The sequence below is a fragment of the Musa acuminata genome, chromosome BXJ1-3 (genome assembly GCF_036884655.1).
Source record: "Musa acuminata AAA Group cultivar baxijiao chromosome BXJ1-3, Cavendish_Baxijiao_AAA, whole genome shotgun sequence".
Taxonomy (NCBI): domain Eukaryota; kingdom Viridiplantae; phylum Streptophyta; class Magnoliopsida; order Zingiberales; family Musaceae; genus Musa; species Musa acuminata.
Window position 1 is genome coordinate 39050209 of NC_088329.1, and position 24106 is coordinate 39074314.

Consider the following 24106-nt stretch of genomic DNA (forward strand, 5'->3'; position numbering starts at 1 on the left):
TTAATTCATCCTTTCATCTCACATACATAAATATTTTGAATGCAATGACATTATACATGATTCATTTTCACTTTCTACATAGCATAAAAGTTATAGATTTTGGATATTCATCACACCAATATTGCTCACAAAGTTTACAAATTATGGAGATAGTACCTTACGAAGGAAGAGTTTATTGCTCACAAAGTTTACAAATTATGGAGACAACACCGTACGAAGGAAGAGGTTGTTTCTGGTTGAAAATAGGCCAAGAATAGAGTAGTGAAATGGCAAACTAGTAATCATACATATCTTTCTCAACCGCAAGCATATATATAAATAGCAAGTAATCGTTAACTTAGTGGTCAAAAATTACTTAAAATATATTTACAAGTTGATTACACGAGAAGAAGCCTTTTGCATGCCCTCAATATAAATGATTACTTCATTCAGATTATTGATACGCAAACAAAAGTGCTAATTTGGAGTATACATCGATCGCGGAGAAGACTTTTGATAATGAGTGTAGAATTAAGTATTATTGTGATTGGCTTGTTATCCCTCATCTTAAGTGGGGTGAGGGTAGACATGGCTATCGGTGTTTACAATGTGAAAGATTACGGAGCAATAGGAGATGGCCAAACTGATAACACAAAGGTAGCTCTTCATGTTTATTATAAGTTATTACTATAAACAATAGTTTTTGTCTTCTTTCTCATGAATTTAAACATCTTCATTAACTTAAATTATAGCAAGATTGAGTGGAATAGAGGACAAACATAAGAAACATTTTGTATTGGTTATAACGACAACTTCATACTCACTGTTGTAACAATTATGGACATGGTAGGCTTTCGAAGCAGCATGGAGTGCGGCATGCACGGTGGAAGGGAGAACAACGATAGTGATCCCAGAGGGTGCATACCTGCTTGGTCCAACAATCTTCAGAGGGCCTTGCAAAGGCATAATGGTGATGCAAGTGAAAGGGCAGCTACTAGCATCCACCCATCTCGAAGTTTACAAAGAAAATTGGCTCGATTTTCAGTACATTAATGGACTAGTTATCTCAGGAGGTGGAAGATTCGATTGGCAAGGAGCTTCTGCATGGCCTTATAACCAATGCAAAAAGATACTCAATTGCAAACCCCTACCAAAGGTATGCTAGCCTTGTCTTCCTTGTTCTAACCATGCAGAAATTAACACTACTTCGTTCTCACTTTGAAATGCACTAACAATTGTTGCAACACTACTGTATAGACCTTGGTGTTTAGTTTCGTCACGAACGCAACCATCAGCAACATCAATTTTATCGACAGCAAGTTCTTCCACGTTCATGTCTTTCAATCAAGAAATATTACATTTGATTCCATTAGGATCAGTGCTCCTGGAGATAGCCCCAACACTGATGGCATCCACATCGCCGACTCGACCAATATCCAGGTTGCTAACTCGGTCATCGGCACTGGTGATGATTGCATCTCCATCGGCTCGGGCTGCACCAATTTGACCATCTTTAATGTGTTATGCGGTCCTGGCCATGGCATCAGCGTCGGTAGTCTCGGCAAAAATGCTGGTGAGAAAGATGTCATCGGGCTGAAAGTGATGCAATGCAATCTTACCGGTACAACAAATGGAATGAGGATCAAGACATGGCAATCTTCTTCATCTAGTTTGAAGGCCACTGATTTCCTCTTTGAACACATCATCATGAACAATGTCTATAACCCTATCATCATAGATCAGAACTATTGCCCAAATGCTAATTGTCCCGGAAAGGTATACCTTATTGCTCCTACTACTACTAAATATATCATTAGAGTTCTTAAATGGACTCAATCTTGAAATTTGTGCATCATTCCTTTCTCTATGTAGGATCCTTCTTTGGTTAAGATCACGGATATCAAGTATAGAAATATCACGGGGACATTTGCCTCACCAGTAGCTTATAAACTAGTTTGCAGTGTGGCTGCACCATGTGAGGGAGTGGAGCTCAGTGACATTAGCTTGGAGTACAACGGAAAAGACAAGCAAGCCCAAAATGCAACGTCTATTTGTGTTAATGTTTATGGCAGCTCCAATGGGAATGTGAAACCTGACCCTTGCATCTAAATTCTTGGGTTGAGGCAAAAGGGATAAACTGAACTTTTGCACACAAGAGTTCCTTTCCCTTCTTCTGCATCCTCTTTGTTACTTTGAGTGTATACCTTATATTAGAATAAAATAAATAAAGAAATTGGAGTACATGCAAATTGGCATCCAATGCATAGAAAAAAGATATCTGAAGTTAGCTTCATATTTTTCTGAAAAATATAAGGTAAATTTTTATGACATTATAATAATAAAGTATAGTTATCAATATTATCAAGTTGTTATAATGCTATGCCCTCGGTCATAGTTGAAATGTTGTTCCAACAATTCAGACTATATGTTTACTTATGAAAATACTTTAAAACATATAAATAATTTAAAATTTTATATAGTAAAAATCTAAAATATCATAATTAACAAAAATAAAAAAAAATAAAAAATTAAACAAAACTTCAATCACATAAAATATGATAAAAATAATATCGTTAACTTATACTATAAATATAAACTTTTATGCACATTAAGTTACACATGATAATATATAAAATATCAAAAGGTGAATATAAAATTTAATTGCTTAAGCACGAATATCGATATAAATATAACTTACCTATACGACGATAGTTAAAAAAATACTTACTTTAATAATACAGGTACAATAATTAGAAGATATGATAACAAGAAAATGATCTAAGAAAAGATATCATACATTTATGATGTTAGTCATAATAATAATTAGTATCGAAGAGATTTTATTGGACAATCATTTTTATGAAAAAAATTAAATAAAATCTAAAACAACACTTGACTTGGTATATTTTTGAAAATTTTGGGTTCTTTTACTTAAATGAATTCTATATTGTACTAGAGATTGATTAATTTTGATATTTGATCATGCTGATATAGTTACCTAATTTTCAAATTACCATTAAAGGAATAAAAAAATATTAATAAAAGAACAAAAAAGTTGTCATGATAAAGAGATTCAAGGATTAAAGAAAAACAAAAATACAGATGAATTATTCGGAAAAGTAGCTTAGACAAAAATATAATATTAGTTTTAATAGTTATATGATTTCATAAAATTTAATATAATAATAAATAATTTTTCAAGCCTTGTGTTCTCTAGAATTGGAGTTTCTAAGATATCATATAAAAATATCACATTGGACATCAATTCAATCCACAATTATCTTTGTCCAAAAGGGTTTAAATTTTAAACTCATGGGATAGTTCATTTATATCTAACAATTACTATTATTCATCGTAATCCAATCAAATCCATAAACTTATTAGCTCAAACCTCCTTTTTTATATTTTAAACATATTTAGATCACATTTCATCCTCTAAATGTATATCATACAAAAATTTTGAAACAGAAACCAAAAACTTAATATGTTGATTGTGGTGCTCTTCTTTTAATTCATCCTTTCATCTCACATACATAAATATTTTGAATGCAATGACATTATACATGATTCATTTTCACTTTCTACATAGCATAAAAGTTATAGATTTTGGATATTCATCACACCAATATTGCTCACAAAGTTTACAAATTATGGAGATAGTACCTTACGAAGGAAGAGTTTATTGCTCACAAAGTTTACAAATTATGGAGACAACACCGTACGAAGGAAGAGGTTTTTTCTGGTTGAAAATAGGCCAAGAATAGAGTAGTGAAATGGCAAACTAGTAATCATACATATCTTTCTCAACCGCAAGCATATATATAAATAGCAAGTAATCGTTAACTTAGTGGTCAAAAATTACTTAAAATATATTTACAAGTTGATTACACGAGACGAAGCCTTTTGCATGCCCTCAATATAAATGATTACTTCATTCAGATTATTGATACGCAAACAAAAGTGCTAATTTGGAGTATACATCGATCGCGGAGAAGACTTTTGATAATGAGTGTAGAATTAAGTATTATTGTGATTGGCTTGTTATCCCTCATCTTAAGTGGGGTGAGGGTAGACATGGCTATCGGTGTTTACAATGTGAAAGATTACGGAGCAATAGGAGATGGCCAAACTGATAACACAAAGGTAGCTCTTCATGTTTATTATAAGTTATTACTATAAACAATAGTTTTTGTCTTCTTTCTCATGAATTTAAACATCTTCATTAACTTAAATTATAGCAAGATTGAGTGGAATAGAGGACAAACATAAGAAACATTTTGTATTGGTTATAACGACAACTTCATACTCACTGTTGTAACAATTATGGACATGGTAGGCTTTCGAAGCAGCATGGAGTGCGGCATGCACGGTGGAAGGGAGAACAACGATAGTGATCCCAGAGGGTGCATACCTGCTTGGTCCAACAATCTTCAGAGGGCCTTGCAAAGGCATAATGGTGATGCAAGTGAAAGGGCAGCTACTAGCATCCACCCATCTCGAAGTTTACAAAGAAAATTGGCTCGATTTTCAGTACATTAATGGACTAGTTATCTCAGGAGGTGGAAGATTCGATGGACAAGGAGCTTCTGCATGGCCTTATAACCAATGCAAAAAGATACTCAATTGCAAACCCCTACCGAAGGTATGCTAGCCTTGTCTTCCTTGTTCTAACCATGCAGAAATTAACACTACTTCGTTCTCACTTTGAAATGCACTAACAATTGTTGCAACACTACTGTATAGACCTTGGTGTTTAGTTTCGTCACGAACGCAACCATCAGCAACATCAATTTTATCGACAGCAAGTTCTTCCACGTTCATGTCTTTCAATCAAGAAATATTACATTTGATTCCATTAGGATCAGTGCTCCTGGAGATAGCCCCAACACTGATGGCATCCACATCGCCGACTCGACCAATATCCAGGTTGCTAACTCGGTCATCGGCACTGGTGATGATTGCATCTCCATCGGCTCGGGCTGCACCAATTTGACCATCTTTAATGTGTTATGCGGTCCTGGCCATGGCATCAGCGTCGGTAGTCTCGGCAAAAATGCTGGTGAGAAAGATGTCATCGGGCTGAAAGTGATGCAATGCAATCTTACCGGTACAACAAATGGAATGAGGATCAAGACATGGCAATCTTCTTCATCTAGTTTGAAGGCCACTGATTTCCTCTTTGAACACATCATCATGAACAATGTCTATAACCCTATCATCATAGATCAGAACTATTGCCCAAATGCTAATTGTCCCGGAAAGGTATACCTTATTGCTCCTACTACTACTAAATATATCATTAGAGTTCTTAAATGGACTCAATCTTGAAATTTGTGCATCATTCCTTTCTCTATGTAGGATCCTTCTTTGGTTAAGATCACGGATATCAAGTATAGAAATATCACGGGGACATTTGCCTCACCAGTAGCTTATAAACTAGTTTGCAGTGTGGCTGCACCATGTGAGGGAGTGGAGCTCAGTGACATTAGCTTGGAGTACAACGGAAAAGACAAGCAAGCCCAAAATGCAACGTCTATTTGTGTTAATGTTTATGGCAGCTCCAATGGGAATGTGAAACCTGACCCTTGCATCTAAATTCTTGGGTTGAGGCAAAAGGGATGAACTGAACTTTTGCACACAAGAGTTCCTTTCCCTTCTTCTGCATCCTCTTTGTTACTTTGAGTGTATACCTTATATTAGAATAAAATAAATAAAGAAATTGGAGTACATGCAAATTGGCATCCAATGCATAGAAAAAAGATATCTGAAGTTAGCTTCATATTTTTCTGAAAAATATAAGGTAAATTTTTATGACATTATAATAATAAAGTATAGTTATCAATATTATCAAGTTGTTATAATGCTATGCCCTCGGTCATAGTTGAAATGTTGTTCCAACAATTCAGACTATATGTTTACTTATGAAAATACTTTAAAACATATAAATAATTTAAAATTTTATATAGTAAAAATCTAAAATATCATAATTAACAAAAATAAAAAAAAATAAAAAATTAAACAAAACTTCAATCACATAAAATATGATAAAAATAATATCGTTAACTTATACTATAAATATAAACTTTTATGCACATTAAGTTACACATGATAATATATAAAATATCAAAAGGTGAATATAAAATTTAATTGCTTAAGCACGAATATCGATATAAATATAACTTACCTATACGACGATAGTTAAAAAAATACTTACTTTAATAATACAGGTACAATAATTAGAAGATATGATAACAAGAAAATGATCTAAGAAAAGATATCATACATTTATGATGTTAGTCATAATAATAATTAGTATCGAAGAGATTTTATTGGACAATCATTTTTATGAAAAAAATTAAATAAAATCTAAAACAACACTTGACTTGGTATATTTTTGAAAATTTTGGGTTCTTTTACTTAAATGAATTCTATATTGTACTAGAGATTGATTAATTTTGATATTTGATCATGCTGATATAGTTACCTAATTTTCAAATTACCATTAAAGGAATAAAAAAATATTAATAAAAGAACAAAAAAGTTGTCATGATAAAGAGATTCAAGGATTAAAGAAAAACAAAAATACAGATGAATTATTCGGAAAAGTAGCTTAGACAAAAATATAATATTAGTTTTAATAGTTATATGATTTCATAAAATTTAATATAATAATAAATAATTTTTCAAGCCTTGTGTTCTCTAGAATTGGAGTTTCTAAGATATCATATAAAAATATCACATTGGACATCAATTCAATCCACAATTATCTTTGTCCAAAAGGGTTTAAATTTTAAACTCATGGGATAGTTCATTTATATCTAACAATTACTATTATTCATCGTAATCCAATCAAATCCATAAACTTATTAGCTCAAACCTCCTTTTTTATATTTTAAACATATTTAGATCACATTTCATCCTCTAAATGTATATCATACAAAAATTTTGAAACAGAAACCAAAAACTTAATATGTTGATTGTGGTGCTCTTCTTTTAATTCATCCTTTCATCTCACATACATAAATATTTTGAATGCAATGACATTATACATGATTCATTTTCACTTTCTACATAGCATAAAAGTTATAGATTTTGGATATTCATCACACCAATATTGCTCACAAAGTTTACAAATTATGGAGATAGTACCTTACGAAGGAAGAGTTTATTGCTCACAAAGTTTACAAATTATGGAGACAACACCGTACGAAGGAAGAGGTTTTTTCTGGTTGAAAATAGGCCAAGAATAGAGTAGTGAAATGGCAAACTAGTAATCATACATATCTTTCTCAACCGCAAGCATATATATAAATAGCAAGTAATCGTTAACTTAGTGGTCAAAAATTACTTAAAATATATTTACAAGTTGATTACACGAGACGAAGCCTTTTGCATGCCCTCAATATAAATGATTACTTCATTCAGATTATTGATACGCAAACAAAAGTGCTAATTTGGAGTATACATCGATCGCGGAGAAGACTTTTGATAATGAGTGTAGAATTAAGTATTATTGTGATTGGCTTGTTATCCCTCATCTTAAGTGGGGTGAGGGTAGACATGGCTATCGGTGTTTACAATGTGAAAGATTACGGAGCAATAGGAGATGGCCAAACTGATAACACAAAGGTAGCTCTTCATGTTTATTATAAGTTATTACTATAAACAATAGTTTTTGTCTTCTTTCTCATGAATTTAAACATCTTCATTAACTTAAATTATAGCAAGATTGAGTGGAATAGAGGACAAACATAAGAAACATTTTGTATTGGTTATAACGACAACTTCATACTCACTGTTGTAACAATTATGGACATGGTAGGCTTTCGAAGCAGCATGGAGTGCGGCATGCACGGTGGAAGGGAGAACAACGATAGTGATCCCAGAGGGTGCATACCTGCTTGGTCCAACAATCTTCAGAGGGCCTTGCAAAGGCATAATGGTGATGCAAGTGAAAGGGCAGCTACTAGCATCCACCCATCTCGAAGTTTACAAAGAAAATTGGCTCGATTTTCAGTACATTAATGGACTAGTTATCTCAGGAGGTGGAAGATTCGATGGACAAGGAGCTTCTGCATGGCCTTATAACCAATGCAAAAAGATACTCAATTGCAAACCCCTACCGAAGGTATGCTAGCCTTGTCTTCCTTGTTCTAACCATGCAGAAATTAACACTACTTCGTTCTCACTTTGAAATGCACTAACAATTGTTGCAACACTACTGTATAGACCTTGGTGTTTAGTTTCGTCACGAACGCAACCATCAGCAACATCAATTTTATCGACAGCAAGTTCTTCCACGTTCATGTCTTTCAATCAAGAAATATTACATTTGATTCCATTAGGATCAGTGCTCCTGGAGATAGCCCCAACACTGATGGCATCCACATCGCCGACTCGACCAATATCCAGGTTGCTAACTCGGTCATCGGCACTGGTGATGATTGCATCTCCATCGGCTCGGGCTGCACCAATTTGACCATCTTTAATGTGTTATGCGGTCCTGGCCATGGCATCAGCGTCGGTAGTCTCGGCAAAAATGCTGGTGAGAAAGATGTCATCGGGCTGAAAGTGATGCAATGCAATCTTACCGGTACAACAAATGGAATGAGGATCAAGACATGGCAATCTTCTTCATCTAGTTTGAAGGCCACTGATTTCCTCTTTGAACACATCATCATGAACAATGTCTATAACCCTATCATCATAGATCAGAACTATTGCCCAAATGCTAATTGTCCCGGAAAGGTATACCTTATTGCTCCTACTACTACTAAATATATCATTAGAGTTCTTAAATGGACTCAATCTTGAAATTTGTGCATCATTCCTTTCTCTATGTAGGATCCTTCTTTGGTTAAGATCACGGATATCAAGTATAGAAATATCACGGGGACATTTGCCTCACCAGTAGCTTATAAACTAGTTTGCAGTGTGGCTGCACCATGTGAGGGAGTGGAGCTCAGTGACATTAGCTTGGAGTACAACGGAAAAGACAAGCAAGCCCAAAATGCAACGTCTATTTGTGTTAATGTTTATGGCAGCTCCAATGGGAATGTGAAACCTGACCCTTGCATCTAAATTCTTGGGTTGAGGCAAAAGGGATGAACTGAACTTTTGCACACAAGAGTTCCTTTCCCTTCTTCTGCATCCTCTTTGTTACTTTGAGTGTATACCTTATATTAGAATAAACTAAATAAAGAAATTGGAGTACATGCAAATTGGCATCCAATGCATAGAAAAAAGATATCTGAAGTTAGCTTCATATTTTTCTGAAAAATATAAGGTAAATTTTTATGACATTATAATAATAAAGTATAGTTATCAATATTATCAAGTTGTTATAATGCTATGCCCTCGGTCATAGTTGAAATGTTGTTCCAACAATTCAGACTATATGTTTACTTATGAAAATACTTTAAAACATATAAATAATTTAAAATTTTATATAGTAAAAATCTAAAATATCATAATTAACAAAAATAAAAAAAAATAAAAAATTAAACAAAACTTCAATCACATAAAATATGATAAAAATAATATCGTTAACTTATACTATAAATATAAACTTTTATGCACATTAAGTTACACATGATAATATATAAAATATCAAAAGGTGAATATAAAATTTAATTGCTTAAGCACGAATATCGATATAAATATAACTTACCTATACGACGATAGTTAAAAAAATACTTACTTTAATAATACAGGTACAATAATTAGAAGATATGATAACAAGAAAATGATCTAAGAAAAGATATCATACATTTATGATGTTAGTCATAATAATAATTAGTATCGAAGAGATTTTATTGGACAATCATTTTTATGAAAAAAATTAAATAAAATCTAAAACAACACTTGACTTGGTATATTTTTGAAAATTTTGGGTTCTTTTACTTAAATGAATTCTATATTGTACTAGAGATTGATTAATTTTGATATTTGATCATGCTGATATAGTTACCTAATTTTCAAATTACCATTAAAGGAATAAAAAAATATTAATAAAAGAACAAAAAAGTTGTCATGATAAAGAGATTCAAGGATTAAAGAAAAACAAAAATACAGATGAATTATTCGGAAAAGTAGCTTAGACAAAAATATAATATTAGTTTTAATAGTTATATGATTTCATAAAATTTAATATAATAATAAATAATTTTTCAAGCCTTGTGTTCTCTAGAATTGGAGTTTCTAAGATATCATATAAAAATATCACATTGGACATCAATTCAATCCACAATTATCTTTGTCCAAAAGGGTTTAAATTTTAAACTCATGGGATAGTTCATTTATATCTAACAATTACTATTATTCATCGTAATCCAATCAAATCCATAAACTTATTAGCTCAAACCTCCTTTTTTATATTTTAAACATATTTAGATCACATTTCATCCTCTAAATGTATATCATACAAAAATTTTGAAACAGAAACCAAAAACTTAATATGTTGATTGTGGTGCTCTTCTTTTAATTCATCCTTTCATCTCACATACATAAATATTTTGAATGCAATGACATTATACATGATTCATTTTCACTTTCTACATAGCATAAAAGTTATAGATTTTGGATATTCATCACACCAATATTGCTCACAAAGTTTACAAATTATGGAGATAGTACCTTACGAAGGAAGAGTTTATTGCTCACAAAGTTTACAAATTATGGAGACAACACCGTACGAAGGAAGAGGTTTTTTCTGGTTGAAAATAGGCCAAGAATAGAGTAGTGAAATGGCAAACTAGTAATCATACATATCTTTCTCAACCGCAAGCATATATATAAATAGCAAGTAATCGTTAACTTAGTGGTCAAAAATTACTTAAAATATATTTACAAGTTGATTACACGAGACGAAGCCTTTTGCATGCCCTCAATATAAATGATTACTTCATTCAGATTATTGATACGCAAACAAAAGTGCTAATTTGGAGTATACATCGATCGCGGAGAAGACTTTTGATAATGAGTGTAGAATTAAGTATTATTGTGATTGGCTTGTTATCCCTCATCTTAAGTGGGGTGAGGGTAGACATGGCTATCGGTGTTTACAATGTGAAAGATTACGGAGCAATAGGAGATGGCCAAACTGATAACACAAAGGTAGCTCTTCATGTTTATTATAAGTTATTACTATAAACAATAGTTTTTGTCTTCTTTCTCATGAATTTAAACATCTTCATTAACTTAAATTATAGCAAGATTGAGTGGAATAGAGGACAAACATAAGAAACATTTTGTATTGGTTATAACGACAACTTCATACTCACTGTTGTAACAATTATGGACATGGTAGGCTTTCGAAGCAGCATGGAGTGCGGCATGCACGGTGGAAGGGAGAACAACGATAGTGATCCCAGAGGGTGCATACCTGCTTGGTCCAACAATCTTCAGAGGGCCTTGCAAAGGCATAATGGTGATGCAAGTGAAAGGGCAGCTACTAGCATCCACCCATCTCGAAGTTTACAAAGAAAATTGGCTCGATTTTCAGTACATTAATGGACTAGTTATCTCAGGAGGTGGAAGATTCGATGGACAAGGAGCTTCTGCATGGCCTTATAACCAATGCAAAAAGATACTCAATTGCAAACCCCTACCGAAGGTATGCTAGCCTTGTCTTCCTTGTTCTAACCATGCAGAAATTAACACTACTTCGTTCTCACTTTGAAATGCACTAACAATTGTTGCAACACTACTGTATAGACCTTGGTGTTTAGTTTCGTCACGAACGCAACCATCAGCAACATCAATTTTATCGACAGCAAGTTCTTCCACGTTCATGTCTTTCAATCAAGAAATATTACATTTGATTCCATTAGGATCAGTGCTCCTGGAGATAGCCCCAACACTGATGGCATCCACATCGCCGACTCGACCAATATCCAGGTTGCTAACTCGGTCATCGGCACTGGTGATGATTGCATCTCCATCGGCTCGGGCTGCACCAATTTGACCATCTTTAATGTGTTATGCGGTCCTGGCCATGGCATCAGCGTCGGTAGTCTCGGCAAAAATGCTGGTGAGAAAGATGTCATCGGGCTGAAAGTGATGCAATGCAATCTTACCGGTACAACAAATGGAATGAGGATCAAGACATGGCAATCTTCTTCATCTAGTTTGAAGGCCACTGATTTCCTCTTTGAACACATCATCATGAACAATGTCTATAACCCTATCATCATAGATCAGAACTATTGCCCAAATGCTAATTGTCCCGGAAAGGTATACCTTATTGCTCCTACTACTACTAAATATATCATTAGAGTTCTTAAATGGACTCAATCTTGAAATTTGTGCATCATTCCTTTCTCTATGTAGGATCCTTCTTTGGTTAAGATCACGGATATCAAGTATAGAAATATCACGGGGACATTTGCCTCACCAGTAGCTTATAAACTAGTTTGCAGTGTGGCTGCACCATGTGAGGGAGTGGAGCTCAGTGACATTAGCTTGGAGTACAACGGAAAAGACAAGCAAGCCCAAAATGCAACGTCTATTTGTGTTAATGTTTATGGCAGCTCCAATGGGAATGTGAAACCTGACCCTTGCATCTAAATTCTTGGGTTGAGGCAAAAGGGATGAACTGAACTTTTGCACACAAGAGTTCCTTTCCCTTCTTCTGCATCCTCTTTGTTACTTTGAGTGTATACCTTATATTAGAATAAACTAAATAAAGAAATTGGAGTACATGCAAATTGGCATCCAATGCATAGAAAAAAGATATCTGAAGTTAGCTTCATATTTTTCTGAAAAATATAAGGTAAATTTTTATGACATTATAATAATAAAGTATAGTTATCAATATTATCAAGTTGTTATAATGCTATGCCCTCGGTCATAGTTGAAATGTTGTTCCAACAATTCAGACTATATGTTTACTTATGAAAATACTTTAAAACATATAAATAATTTAAAATTTTATATAGTAAAAATCTAAAATATCATAATTAACAAAAATAAAAAAAAATAAAAAATTAAACAAAACTTCAATCACATAAAATATGATAAAAATAATATCGTTAACTTATACTATAAATATAAACTTTTATGCACATTAAGTTACACATGATAATATATAAAATATCAAAAGGTGAATATAAAATTTAATTGCTTAAGCACGAATATCGATATAAATATAACTTACCTATACGACGATAGTTAAAAAAATACTTACTTTAATAATACAGGTACAATAATTAGAAGATATGATAACAAGAAAATGATCTAAGAAAAGATATCATACATTTATGATGTTAGTCATAATAATAATTAGTATCGAAGAGATTTTATTGGACAATCATTTTTATGAAAAAAATTAAATAAAATCTAAAACAACACTTGACTTGGTATATTTTTGAAAATTTTGGGTTCTTTTACTTAAATGAATTCTATATTGTACTAGAGATTGATTAATTTTGATATTTGATCATGCTGATATAGTTACCTAATTTTCAAATTACCATTAAAGGAATAAAAAAATATTAATAAAAGAACAAAAAAGTTGTCATGATAAAGAGATTCAAGGATTAAAGAAAAACAAAAATACAGATGAATTATTCGGAAAAGTAGCTTAGACAAAAATATAATATTAGTTTTAATAGTTATATGATTTCATAAAATTTAATATAATAATAAATAATTTTTCAAGCCTTGTGTTCTCTAGAATTGGAGTTTCTAAGATATCATATAAAAATATCACATTGGACATCAATTCAATCCACAATTATCTTTGTCCAAAAGGGTTTAAATTTTAAACTCATGGGATAGTTCATTTATATCTAACAATTACTATTATTCATCGTAATCCAATCAAATCCATAAACTTATTAGCTCAAACCTCCTTTTTTATATTTTAAACATATTTAGATCACATTTCATCCTCTAAATGTATATCATACAAAAATTTTGAAACAGAAACCAAAAACTTAATATGTTGATTGTGGTGCTCTTCTTTTAATTCATCCTTTCATCTCACATACATAAATATTTTGAATGCAATGACATTATACATGATTCATTTTCACTTTCTACATAGCATAAAAGTTATAGATTTTGGATATTCATCACACCAATATTGCTCACAAAGTTTACAAATTATGGAGATAGTACCTTACGAAGGAAGAGTTTATTGCTCACAAAGTTTACAAATTATGGAGACAACACCGTACGAAGGAAGAGGTTTTTTCTGGTTGAAAATAGGCCAAGAATAGAGTAGTGAAATGGCAAACTAGTAATCATACATATCTTTCTCAACCGCAAGCATATATATAAATAGCAAGTAATCGTTAACTTAGTGGTCAAAAATTACTTAAAATATATTTACAAGTTGATTACACGAGACGAAGCCTTTTGCATGCCCTCAATATAAATGATTACTTCATTCAGATTATTGATACGCAAACAAAAGTGCTAATTTGGAGTATACATCGATCGCGGAGAAGACTTTTGATAATGAGTGTAGAATTAAGTATTATTGTGATTGGCTTGTTATCCCTCATCTTAAGTGGGGTGAGGGTAGACATGGCTATCGGTGTTTACAATGTGAAAGATTACGGAGCAATAGGAGATGGCCAAACTGATAACACAAAGGTAGCTCTTCATGTTTATTATAAGTTATTACTATAAACAATAGTTTTTGTCTTCTTTCTCATGAATTTAAACATCTTCATTAACTTAAATTATAGCAAGATTGAGTGGAATAGAGGACAAACATAAGAAACATTTTGTATTGGTTATAACGACAACTTCATACTCACTGTTGTAACAATTATGGACATGGTAGGCTTTCGAAGCAGCATGGAGTGCGGCATGCACGGTGGAAGGGAGAACAACGATAGTGATCCCAGAGGGTGCATACCTGCTTGGTCCAACAATCTTCAGAGGGCCTTGCAAAGGCATAATGGTGATGCAAGTGAAAGGGCAGCTACTAGCATCCACCCATCTCGAAGTTTACAAAGAAAATTGGCTCGATTTTCAGTACATTAATGGACTAGTTATCTCAGGAGGTGGAAGATTCGATGGACAAGGAGCTTCTGCATGGCCTTATAACCAATGCAAAAAGATACTCAATTGCAAACCCCTACCGAAGGTATGCTAGCCTTGTCTTCCTTGTTCTAACCATGCAGAAATTAACACTACTTCGTTCTCACTTTGAAATGCACTAACAATTGTTGCAACACTACTGTATAGACCTTGGTGTTTAGTTTCGTCACGAACGCAACCATCAGCAACATCAATTTTATCGACAGCAAGTTCTTCCACGTTCATGTCTTTCAATCAAGAAATATTACATTTGATTCCATTAGGATCAGTGCTCCTGGAGATAGCCCCAACACTGATGGCATCCACATCGCCGACTCGACCAATATCCAGGTTGCTAACTCGGTCATCGGCACTGGTGATGATTGCATCTCCATCGGCTCGGGCTGCACCAATTTGACCATCTTTAATGTGTTATGCGGTCCTGGCCATGGCATCAGCGTCGGTAGTCTCGGCAAAAATGCTGGTGAGAAAGATGTCATCGGGCTGAAAGTGATGCAATGCAATCTTACCGGTACAACAAATGGAATGAGGATCAAGACATGGCAATCTTCTTCATCTAGTTTGAAGGCCACTGATTTCCTCTTTGAACACATCATCATGAACAATGTCTATAACCCTATCATCATAGATCAGAACTATTGCCCAAATGCTAATTGTCCCGGAAAGGTATACCTTATTGCTCCTACTACTACTAAATATATCATTAGAGTTCTTAAATGGACTCAATCTTGAAATTTGTGCATCATTCCTTTCTCTATGTAGGATCCTTCTTTGGTTAAGATCACGGATATCAAGTATAGAAATATCACGGGGACATTTGCCTCACCAGTAGCTTATAAACTAGTTTGCAGTGTGGCTGCACCATGTGAGGGAGTGGAGCTCAGTGACATTAGCTTGGAGTACAACGGAAAAGACAAGCAAGCCCAAAATGCAACGTCTATTTGTGTTAATGTTTATGGCAGCTCCAATGGGAATGTGAAACCTGACCCTTGCATCTAAATTCTTGGGTTGAGGCAAAAGGGATGAACTGAACTTTTGCACACAAGAGTTCCTTTCCCTTCTTCTGCATCCTCTTTGTTACTTTGAGTGTATACCTTATATTAGAATAAAATAAATAAAGAAATTGGAGTACATGCAAATTGGCATCCAATGCATAGAAAAAAGATATCTGAAGTTAGCTTCATATTTTTCTGAAAAATATAAGGTAAATTTTTATGACATTATAATAATAAAGTATAGTTATCAATATTATCAAGTTGTTATAATGCTATGCCCTCGGTCATAGTTGAAATGTTGTTCCAACAATTCAGACTATATGTTTACTTATGAAAATACTTTAAAACATATAAATAATTTAAAATTTTATATAGTAAAAATCTAAAATATCATAATTAACAAAAATAAAAAAAAATAAAAAATTAAACAAAACTTCAATCACATAAAATATGATAAAAATAATATCGTTAACTTATACTATAAATATAAACTTTTATGCACATTAAGTTACACATGATAATATATAAAATATCAAAAGGTGAATATAAAATTTAATTGCTTAAGCACGAATATCGATATAAATATAACTTACCTATACGACGATAGTTAAAAAAATACTTACTTTAATAATACAGGTACAATAATTAGAAGATATGATAACAAGAAAATGATCTAAGAAAAGATATCATACATTTATGATGTTAGTCATAATAATAATTAGTATCGAAGAGATTTTATTGGACAATCATTTTTATGAAAAAAATTAAATAAAATCTAAAACAACACTTGACTTGGTATATTTTTGAAAATTTTGGGTTCTTTTACTTAAATGAATTCTATATTGTACTAGAGATTGATTAATTTTGATATTTGATCATGCTGATATAGTTACCTAATTTTCAAATTACCATTAAAGGAATAAAAAAATATTAATAAAAGAACAAAAAAGTTGTCATGATAAAGAGATTCAAGGATTAAAGAAAAACAAAAATACAGATGAATTATTCGGAAAAGTAGCTTAGACAAAAATATAATATTAGTTTTAATAGTTATATGATTTCATAAAATTTAATATAATAATAAATAATTTTTCAAGCCTTGTGTTCTCTAGAATTGGAGTTTCTAAGATATCATATAAAAATATCACATTGGACATCAATTCAATCCACAATTATCTTTGTCCAAAAGGGTTTAAATTTTAAACTCATGGGATAGTTCATTTATATCTAACAATTACTATTATTCATCGTAATCCAATCAAATCCATAAACTTATTAGCTCAAACCTCCTTTTTTATATTTTAAACATATTTAGATCACATTTCATCCTCTAAATGTATATCATACAAAAATTTTGAAACAGAAACCAAAAACTTAATATGTTGATTGTGGTGCTCTTCTTTTAATTCATCCTTTCATCTCACATACATAAATATTTTGAATGCAATGACATTATACATGATTCATTTTCACTTTCTACATAGCATAAAAGTTATAGATTTTGGATATTCATCACACCAATATTGCTCACAAAGTTTACAAATTATGGAGATAGTACCTTACGAAGGAAGAGTTTATTGCTCACAAAGTTTACAAATTATGGAGACAACACCGTACGAAGGAAGAGGTTTTTTCTGGTTGAAAATAGGCCAAGAATAGAGTAGTGAAATGGCAAACTAGTAATCATACATATCTTTCTCAACCGCAAGCATATATATAAATAGCAAGTAATCGTTAACTTAGTGGTCAAAAATTACTTAAAATATATTTACAAGTTGATTACACGAGACGAAGCCTTTTGCATGCCCTCAATATAAATGATTACTTCATTCAGATTATTGATACGCAAACAAAAGTGCTAATTTGGAGTATACATCGATCGCGGAGAAGACTTTTGATAATGAGTGTAGAATTAAGTATTATTGTGATTGGCTTGTTATCCCTCATCTTAAGTGGGGTGAGGGTAGACATGGCTATCGGTGTTTACAATGTGAAAGATTACGGAGCAATAGGAGATGGCCAAACTGATAACACAAAGGTAGCTCTTCATGTTTATTATAAGTTATTACTATAAACAATAGTTTTTGTCTTCTTTCTCATGAATTTAAACATCTTCATTAACTTAAATTATAGCAAGATTGAGTGGAATAGAGGACAAACATAAGAAACATTTTGTATTGGTTATAACGACAACTTCATACTCACTGTTGTAACAATTATGGACATGGTAGGCTTTCGAAGCAGCATGGAGTGCGGCATGCACGGTGGAAGGGAGAACAACGATAGTGATCCCAGAGGGTGCATACCTGCTTGGTCCAACAATCTTCAGAGGGCCTTGCAAAGGCATAATGGTGATGCAAGTGAAAGGGCAGCTACTAGCATCCACCCATCTCGAAGTTTACAAAGAAAATTGGCTCGATTTTCAGTACATTAATGGACTAGTTATCTCAGGAGGTGGAAGATTCGATGGACAAGGAGCTTCTGCATGGCCTTATAACCAATGCAAAAAGATACTCAATTGCAAACCCCTACCGAAGGTATGCTAGCCTTGTCTTCCTTGTTCTAACCATGCAGAAATTAACACTACTTCGTTCTCACTTTGAAATGCACTAACAATTGTTGCAACACTACTGTATAGACCTTGGTGTTTAGTTTCGTCACGAACGCAACCATCAGCAACATCAATTTTATCGACAGCAAGTTCTTCCACGTTCATGTCTTTCAATCAAGAAATATTACATTTGATTCCATTAGGATCAGTGCTCCTGGAGATAGCCCCAACACTGATGGCATCCACATCGCCGACTCGACCAATATCCAGGTTGCTAACTCGGTCATCGGCACTGGTGATGATTGCATCTCCATCGGCTCGGGCTGCACCAATTTGACCATCTTTAATGTGTTATGCGGTCCTGGCCATGGCATCAGCGTCGGTAGTCTCGGCAAAAATGCTGGTGAGAAAGATGTCATCGGGCTGAAAGTGATGCAATGCAATCTTACCGGTACAACAAATGGAATGAGGATCAAGACATGGCAATCTTCTTCATCTAGTTTGAAGGCCACTGATTTCCTCTTTGAACACATCATCATGAACAATGTCTATAACCCTATCATCATAGATCAGAACTATTGCCCAAATGCTAATTGTCCCGGAAAGGTATACCTTATTGCTCCTACTACTACTAAATATATCATTAGAGTTCTTAAATGGACTCAATCTTGAAATTTGTGCATCATTCCTTTCTCTATGTAGGATCCTTCTTTGGTTAAGATCACGGATATCAAGTATAGAAATATCACGGGGACATTTGCCTCACCAGTAGCTTATAAACTAGTTTGCAGTGTGGCTGCACCATGTGAGGGAGTGGAGCTCAGTGACATTAGCTTGGAGTACAACGGAAAAGACAAGCAAGCCCAAAATGCAACGTCTATTTGTGTTAATGTTTATGGCAGCTCCAATGGGAATGTGAAACCTGACCCTTGCATCTAAATTCTTGGGTTGAGGCAAAAGGGATGAACTGAACTTTTGCACACAAGAGTTCCTTTCCCTTCTTCTGCATCCTCTTTGTTACTTTGAGTGTATACCTTATATTAGAATAAAATAAATAAAGAAATTGGAGTACATGCAAATTGGCATCCAATGCATAGAAAAAAGATATCTGAAGTTAGCTTCATATTTTTCTGAAAAATATAAGGTAAATTTTTATGACATTATAATAATAAAGTATAGTTATCAATATTATCAAGTTGTTATAATGCTATGCCCTCGGTCATAGTTGAAATGTTGTTCCAACAATTCAGACTATATGTTTACTTATGAAAATACTTTAAAACATATAAATAATTTAAAATTTTATATAGTAAAAATCTAAAATATCATAATTAACAAAAATAAAAAAAAATAAAAAATTAAACAAAACTTCAATCACATAAAATATGATAAAAATAATATCGTTAACTTATACTATAAATATAAACTTTTATGCACATTAAGTTACACATGATAATATATAAAATATCAAAAGGTGAATATAAAATTTAATTGCTTAAGCACGAATATCGATATAAATATAACTTACCTATACGACGATAGTTAAAAAAATACTTACTTTAATAATACAGGTACAATAATTAGAAGATATGATAACAAGAAAATGATCTAAGAAAAGATATCATACATTTATGATGTTAGTCATAATAATAATTAGTATCGAAGAGATTTTATTGGACAATCATTTTTATGAAAAAAATTAAATAAAATCTAAAACAACACTTGACTTGGTATATTTTTGAAAATTTTGGGTTCTTTTACTTAAATGAATTCTATATTGTACTAGAGATTGATTAATTTTGATATTTGATCATGCTGATATAGTTACCTAATTTTCAAATTACCATTAAAGGAATAAAAAAATATTAATAAAAGAACAAAAAAGTTGTCATGATAAAGAGATTCAAGGATTAAAGAAAAACAAAAATACAGATGAATTATTCGGAAAAGTAGCTTAGACAAAAATATAATATTAGTTTTAATAGTTATATGATTTCATAAAATTTAATATAATAATAAATAATTTTTCAAGCCTTGTGTTCTCTAGAATTGGAGTTTCTAAGATATCATATAAAAATATCACATTGGACATCAATTCAATCCACAATTATCTTTGTCCAAAAGGGTTTAAATTTTAAACTCATGGGATAGTTCATTTATATCTAACAATTACTATTATTCATCGTAATCCAATCAAATCCATAAACTTATTAGCTCAAACCTCCTTTTTTATATTTTAAACATATTTAGATCACATTTCATCCTCTAAATGTATATCATACAAAAATTTTGAAACAGAAACCAAAAACTTAATATGTTGATTGTGGTGCTCTTCTTTTAATTCATCCTTTCATCTCACATACATAAATATTTTGAATGCAATGACATTATACATGATTCATTTTCACTTTCTACATAGCATAAAAGTTATAGATTTTGGATATTCATCACACCAATATTGCTCACAAAGTTTACAAATTATGGAGATAGTACCTTACGAAGGAAGAGTTTATTGCTCACAAAGTTTACAAATTATGGAGACAACACCGTACGAAGGAAGAGGTTTTTTCTGGTTGAAAATAGGCCAAGAATAGAGTAGTGAAATGGCAAACTAGTAATCATACATATCTTTCTCAACCGCAAGCATATATATAAATAGCAAGTAATCGTTAACTTAGTGGTCAAAAATTACTTAAAATATATTTACAAGTTGATTACACGAGACGAAGCCTTTTGCATGCCCTCAATATAAATGATTACTTCATTCAGATTATTGATACGCAAACAAAAGTGCTAATTTGGAGTATACATCGATCGCGGAGAAGACTTTTGATAATGAGTGTAGAATTAAGTATTATTGTGATTGGCTTGTTATCCCTCATCTTAAGTGGGGTGAGGGTAGACATGGCTATCGGTGTTTACAATGTGAAAGATTACGGAGCAATAGGAGATGGCCAAACTGATAACACAAAGGTAGCTCTTCATGTTTATTATAAGTTATTACTATAAACAATAGTTTTTGTCTTCTTTCTCATGAATTTAAACATCTTCATTAACTTAAATTATAGCAAGATTGAGTGGAATAGAGGACAAACATAAGAAACATTTTGTATTGGTTATAACGACAACTTCATACTCACTGTTGTAACAATTATGGACATGGTAGGCTTTCGAAGCAGCATGGAGTGCGGCATGCACGGTGGAAGGGAGAACAACGATAGTGATCCCAGAGGGTGCATACCTGCTTGGTCCAACAATCTTCAGAGGGCCTTGCAAAGGCATAATGGTGATGCAAGTGAAAGGGCAGCTACTAGCATCCACCCATCTCGAAGTTTACAAAGAAAATTGGCTCGATTTTCAGTACATTAATGGACTAGTTATCTCAGGAGGTGGAAGATTCGATGGACAAGGAGCTTCTGCATGGCCTTATAACCAATGCAAAAAGATACTCAATTGCAAACCCCTACCGAAGGTATGCTAGCCTTGTCTTCCTTGTTCTAACCATGCAGAAATTAACACTACTTCGTTCTCACTTTGAAATGCACTAACAATTGTTGCAACACTACTGTATAGACCTTGGTGTTTAGTTTCGTCACGAACGCAACCATCAGCAACATCAATTTTATCGACAGCAAGTTCTTCCACGTTCATGTCTTTCAATCAAGAAATATTACATTTGATTCCATTAGGATCAGTGCTCCTGGAGATAGCCCCAACACTGATGGCATCCACATCGCCGACTCGACCAATATCCAGGTTGCTAACTCGGTCATCGGCACTGGTGATGATTGCATCTCCATCGGCTCGGGCTGCACCAATTTGACCATCTTTAATGTGTTATGCGGTCCTGGCCATGGCATCAGCGTCGGTAGTCTCGGCAAAAATGCTGGTGAGAAAGATGTCATCGGGCTGAAAGTGATGCAATGCAATCTTACCGGTACAACAAATGGAATGAGGATCAAGACATGGCAATCTTCTTCATCTAGTTTGAAGGCCACTGATTTCCTCTTTGAACACATCATCATGAACAATGTCTATAACCCTATCATCATAGATCAGAACTATTGCCCAAATGCTAATTGTCCCGGAAAGGTATACCTTATTGCTCCTACTACTACTAAATATATCATTAGAGTTCTTAAATGGACTCAATCTTGAAATTTGTGCATCATTCCTTTCTCTATGTAGGATCCTTCTTTGGTTAAGATCACGGATATCAAGTATAGAAATATCACGGGGACATTTGCCTCACCAGTAGCTTATAAACTAGTTTGCAGTGTGGCTGCACCATGTGAGGGAGTGGAGCTCAGTGACATTAGCTTGGAGTACAACGGAAAAGACAAGCAAGCCCAAAATGCAACGTCTATTTGTGTTAATGTTTATGGCAGCTCCAATGGGAATGTGAAACCTGACCCTTGCATCTAAATTCTTGGGTTGAGGCAAAAGGGATGAACTGAACTTTTGCACACAAGAGTTCCTTTCCCTTCTTCTGCATCCTCTTTGTTACTTTGAGTGTATACCTTATATTAGAATAAAATAAATAAAGAAATTGGAGTACATGCAAATTGGCATCCAATGCATAGAAAAAAGATATCTGAAGTTAGCTTCATATTTTTCTGAAAAATATAAGGTAAATTTTTATGACATTATAATAATAAAGTATAGTTATCAATATTATCAAGTTGTTATAATGCTATGCCCTCGGTCATAGTTGAAATGTTGTTCCAACAATTCAGACTATATGTTTACTTATGAAAATACTTTAAAACATATAAATAATTTAAAATTTTATATAGTAAAAATCTAAAATATCATAATTAACAAAAATAAAAAAAAATAAAAAATTAAACAAAACTTCAATCACATAAAATATGATAAAAATAATATCGTTAACTTATACTATAAATATAAACTTTTATGCACATTAAGTTACACATGATAATATATAAAATATCAAAAGGTGAATATAAAATTTAATTGCTTAAGCACGAATATCGATATAAATATAACTTACCTATACGACGATAGTTAAAAAAATACTTACTTTAATAATACAGGTACAATAATTAGAAGATATGATAACAAGAAAATGATCTAAGAAAAGATATCATACATTTATGATGTTAGTCATAATAATAATTAGTATCGAAGAGATTTTATTGGACAATCATTTTTATGAAAAAAATTAAATAAAATCTAAAACAACACTTGACTTGGTATATTTTTGAAAATTTTGGGTTCTTTTACTTAAATGAATTCTATATTGTACTAGAGATTGATTAATTTTGATATTTGATCATGCTGATATAGTTACCTAATTTTCAAATTACCATTAAAGGAATAAAAAAATATTAATAAAAGAACAAAAAAGTTGTCATGATAAAGAGATTCAAGGATTAAAGAAAAACAAAAATACAGATGAATTATTCGGAAAAGTAGCTTAGACAAAAATATAATATTAGTTTTAATAGTTATATGATTTCATAAAATTTAATATAATAATAAATAATTTTTCAAGCCTTGTGTT

The 24106-nt window shown here is 32.6% G+C and overlaps 7 protein-coding genes across 7 annotated transcripts; all 7 read left to right on the forward strand.

The window, feature by feature from the left end:
* Positions 1 to 567: 567 nt before the first annotated feature.
* On the forward strand, positions 568 to 2088 carry LOC135638841 (exopolygalacturonase-like). The gene is made up of 5 exons (XM_065152319.1): positions 568 to 636; positions 830 to 949; positions 1050 to 1135; positions 1353 to 1755; positions 1852 to 2088. The coding sequence occupies exons 1-5, from the start codon at positions 568 to 570 to the stop codon at positions 2086 to 2088; spliced, it is 915 nt and encodes a 304-aa protein (XP_065008391.1).
* A 1965-nt stretch (positions 2089 to 4053) lies between these two features.
* Positions 4054 to 5574, forward strand: LOC135638846 (exopolygalacturonase-like). Its single transcript, XM_065152326.1, has 5 exons — positions 4054 to 4122; positions 4316 to 4435; positions 4536 to 4621; positions 4839 to 5241; positions 5338 to 5574. Exons 1-5 carry the CDS (start codon positions 4054 to 4056, stop codon positions 5572 to 5574), a joined length of 915 nt encoding a protein of 304 aa, XP_065008398.1.
* Positions 5575 to 7539: 1965 nt separating this feature from the next.
* On the forward strand, positions 7540 to 9060 carry LOC135638849 (exopolygalacturonase-like). Its single transcript, XM_065152335.1, has 5 exons — positions 7540 to 7608; positions 7802 to 7921; positions 8022 to 8107; positions 8325 to 8727; positions 8824 to 9060. Exons 1-5 carry the CDS (start codon positions 7540 to 7542, stop codon positions 9058 to 9060), a joined length of 915 nt encoding a protein of 304 aa, XP_065008407.1.
* Positions 9061 to 11025: 1965 nt separating this feature from the next.
* On the forward strand, positions 11026 to 12546 carry LOC135638851 (exopolygalacturonase-like). The gene is made up of 5 exons (XM_065152343.1): positions 11026 to 11094; positions 11288 to 11407; positions 11508 to 11593; positions 11811 to 12213; positions 12310 to 12546. The coding sequence occupies exons 1-5, from the start codon at positions 11026 to 11028 to the stop codon at positions 12544 to 12546; spliced, it is 915 nt and encodes a 304-aa protein (XP_065008415.1).
* A 1965-nt stretch (positions 12547 to 14511) lies between these two features.
* LOC135638856 (exopolygalacturonase-like) lies at positions 14512 to 16032 on the forward strand. Its single transcript, XM_065152354.1, has 5 exons — positions 14512 to 14580; positions 14774 to 14893; positions 14994 to 15079; positions 15297 to 15699; positions 15796 to 16032. The coding sequence occupies exons 1-5, from the start codon at positions 14512 to 14514 to the stop codon at positions 16030 to 16032; spliced, it is 915 nt and encodes a 304-aa protein (XP_065008426.1).
* A 1965-nt stretch (positions 16033 to 17997) lies between these two features.
* Positions 17998 to 19518, forward strand: LOC135638858 (exopolygalacturonase-like). Its single transcript, XM_065152360.1, has 5 exons — positions 17998 to 18066; positions 18260 to 18379; positions 18480 to 18565; positions 18783 to 19185; positions 19282 to 19518. The coding sequence occupies exons 1-5, from the start codon at positions 17998 to 18000 to the stop codon at positions 19516 to 19518; spliced, it is 915 nt and encodes a 304-aa protein (XP_065008432.1).
* Positions 19519 to 21483: 1965 nt separating this feature from the next.
* LOC135638863 (exopolygalacturonase-like) lies at positions 21484 to 23004 on the forward strand. The gene is made up of 5 exons (XM_065152372.1): positions 21484 to 21552; positions 21746 to 21865; positions 21966 to 22051; positions 22269 to 22671; positions 22768 to 23004. Exons 1-5 carry the CDS (start codon positions 21484 to 21486, stop codon positions 23002 to 23004), a joined length of 915 nt encoding a protein of 304 aa, XP_065008444.1.
* Positions 23005 to 24106: the final 1102 nt, after the last annotated feature.

Excerpts from the sequence above, each read along its gene's own strand:
- LOC135638849 (XM_065152335.1), top strand. The coding sequence starts at position 7,540 with ATGGCTATCGGTGTTTACAATGTGAAAGATTACGGAGCAATAGGAGAT. Across the intron at positions 7,922-8,021 it reads GGCCTTGCAAAGGCATAATG|GAGGTGGAAGATTCGATGGA; the intron begins GTGATGCAAGTG and ends TAGTTATCTCAG. Across the intron at positions 8,108-8,324 it reads ATTGCAAACCCCTACCGAAG|GATCAGTGCTCCTGGAGATA; the intron begins GTATGCTAGCCT and ends TGATTCCATTAG.
- LOC135638846 (XM_065152326.1), top strand. The coding sequence starts at position 4,054 with ATGGCTATCGGTGTTTACAATGTGAAAGATTACGGAGCAATAGGAGAT. Across the intron at positions 4,123-4,315 it reads GCCAAACTGATAACACAAAG|GCTTTCGAAGCAGCATGGAG; the intron begins GTAGCTCTTCAT and ends TGGACATGGTAG. Across the intron at positions 4,622-4,838 it reads ATTGCAAACCCCTACCGAAG|GATCAGTGCTCCTGGAGATA; the intron begins GTATGCTAGCCT and ends TGATTCCATTAG.
- LOC135638858 (XM_065152360.1), top strand. The coding sequence starts at position 17,998 with ATGGCTATCGGTGTTTACAATGTGAAAGATTACGGAGCAATAGGAGAT. Across the intron at positions 18,067-18,259 it reads GCCAAACTGATAACACAAAG|GCTTTCGAAGCAGCATGGAG; the intron begins GTAGCTCTTCAT and ends TGGACATGGTAG. Across the intron at positions 19,186-19,281 it reads ATGCTAATTGTCCCGGAAAG|GATCCTTCTTTGGTTAAGAT; the intron begins GTATACCTTATT and ends TTCTCTATGTAG.
- LOC135638856 (XM_065152354.1), top strand. The coding sequence starts at position 14,512 with ATGGCTATCGGTGTTTACAATGTGAAAGATTACGGAGCAATAGGAGAT. Across the intron at positions 14,581-14,773 it reads GCCAAACTGATAACACAAAG|GCTTTCGAAGCAGCATGGAG; the intron begins GTAGCTCTTCAT and ends TGGACATGGTAG. Across the intron at positions 15,700-15,795 it reads ATGCTAATTGTCCCGGAAAG|GATCCTTCTTTGGTTAAGAT; the intron begins GTATACCTTATT and ends TTCTCTATGTAG.
- LOC135638863 (XM_065152372.1), top strand. The coding sequence starts at position 21,484 with ATGGCTATCGGTGTTTACAATGTGAAAGATTACGGAGCAATAGGAGAT. Across the intron at positions 21,553-21,745 it reads GCCAAACTGATAACACAAAG|GCTTTCGAAGCAGCATGGAG; the intron begins GTAGCTCTTCAT and ends TGGACATGGTAG. Across the intron at positions 22,052-22,268 it reads ATTGCAAACCCCTACCGAAG|GATCAGTGCTCCTGGAGATA; the intron begins GTATGCTAGCCT and ends TGATTCCATTAG.
- LOC135638851 (XM_065152343.1), top strand. The coding sequence starts at position 11,026 with ATGGCTATCGGTGTTTACAATGTGAAAGATTACGGAGCAATAGGAGAT. Across the intron at positions 11,408-11,507 it reads GGCCTTGCAAAGGCATAATG|GAGGTGGAAGATTCGATGGA; the intron begins GTGATGCAAGTG and ends TAGTTATCTCAG. Across the intron at positions 12,214-12,309 it reads ATGCTAATTGTCCCGGAAAG|GATCCTTCTTTGGTTAAGAT; the intron begins GTATACCTTATT and ends TTCTCTATGTAG.
- LOC135638841 (XM_065152319.1), top strand. The coding sequence starts at position 568 with ATGGCTATCGGTGTTTACAATGTGAAAGATTACGGAGCAATAGGAGAT. Across the intron at positions 637-829 it reads GCCAAACTGATAACACAAAG|GCTTTCGAAGCAGCATGGAG; the intron begins GTAGCTCTTCAT and ends TGGACATGGTAG. Across the intron at positions 1,136-1,352 it reads ATTGCAAACCCCTACCAAAG|GATCAGTGCTCCTGGAGATA; the intron begins GTATGCTAGCCT and ends TGATTCCATTAG.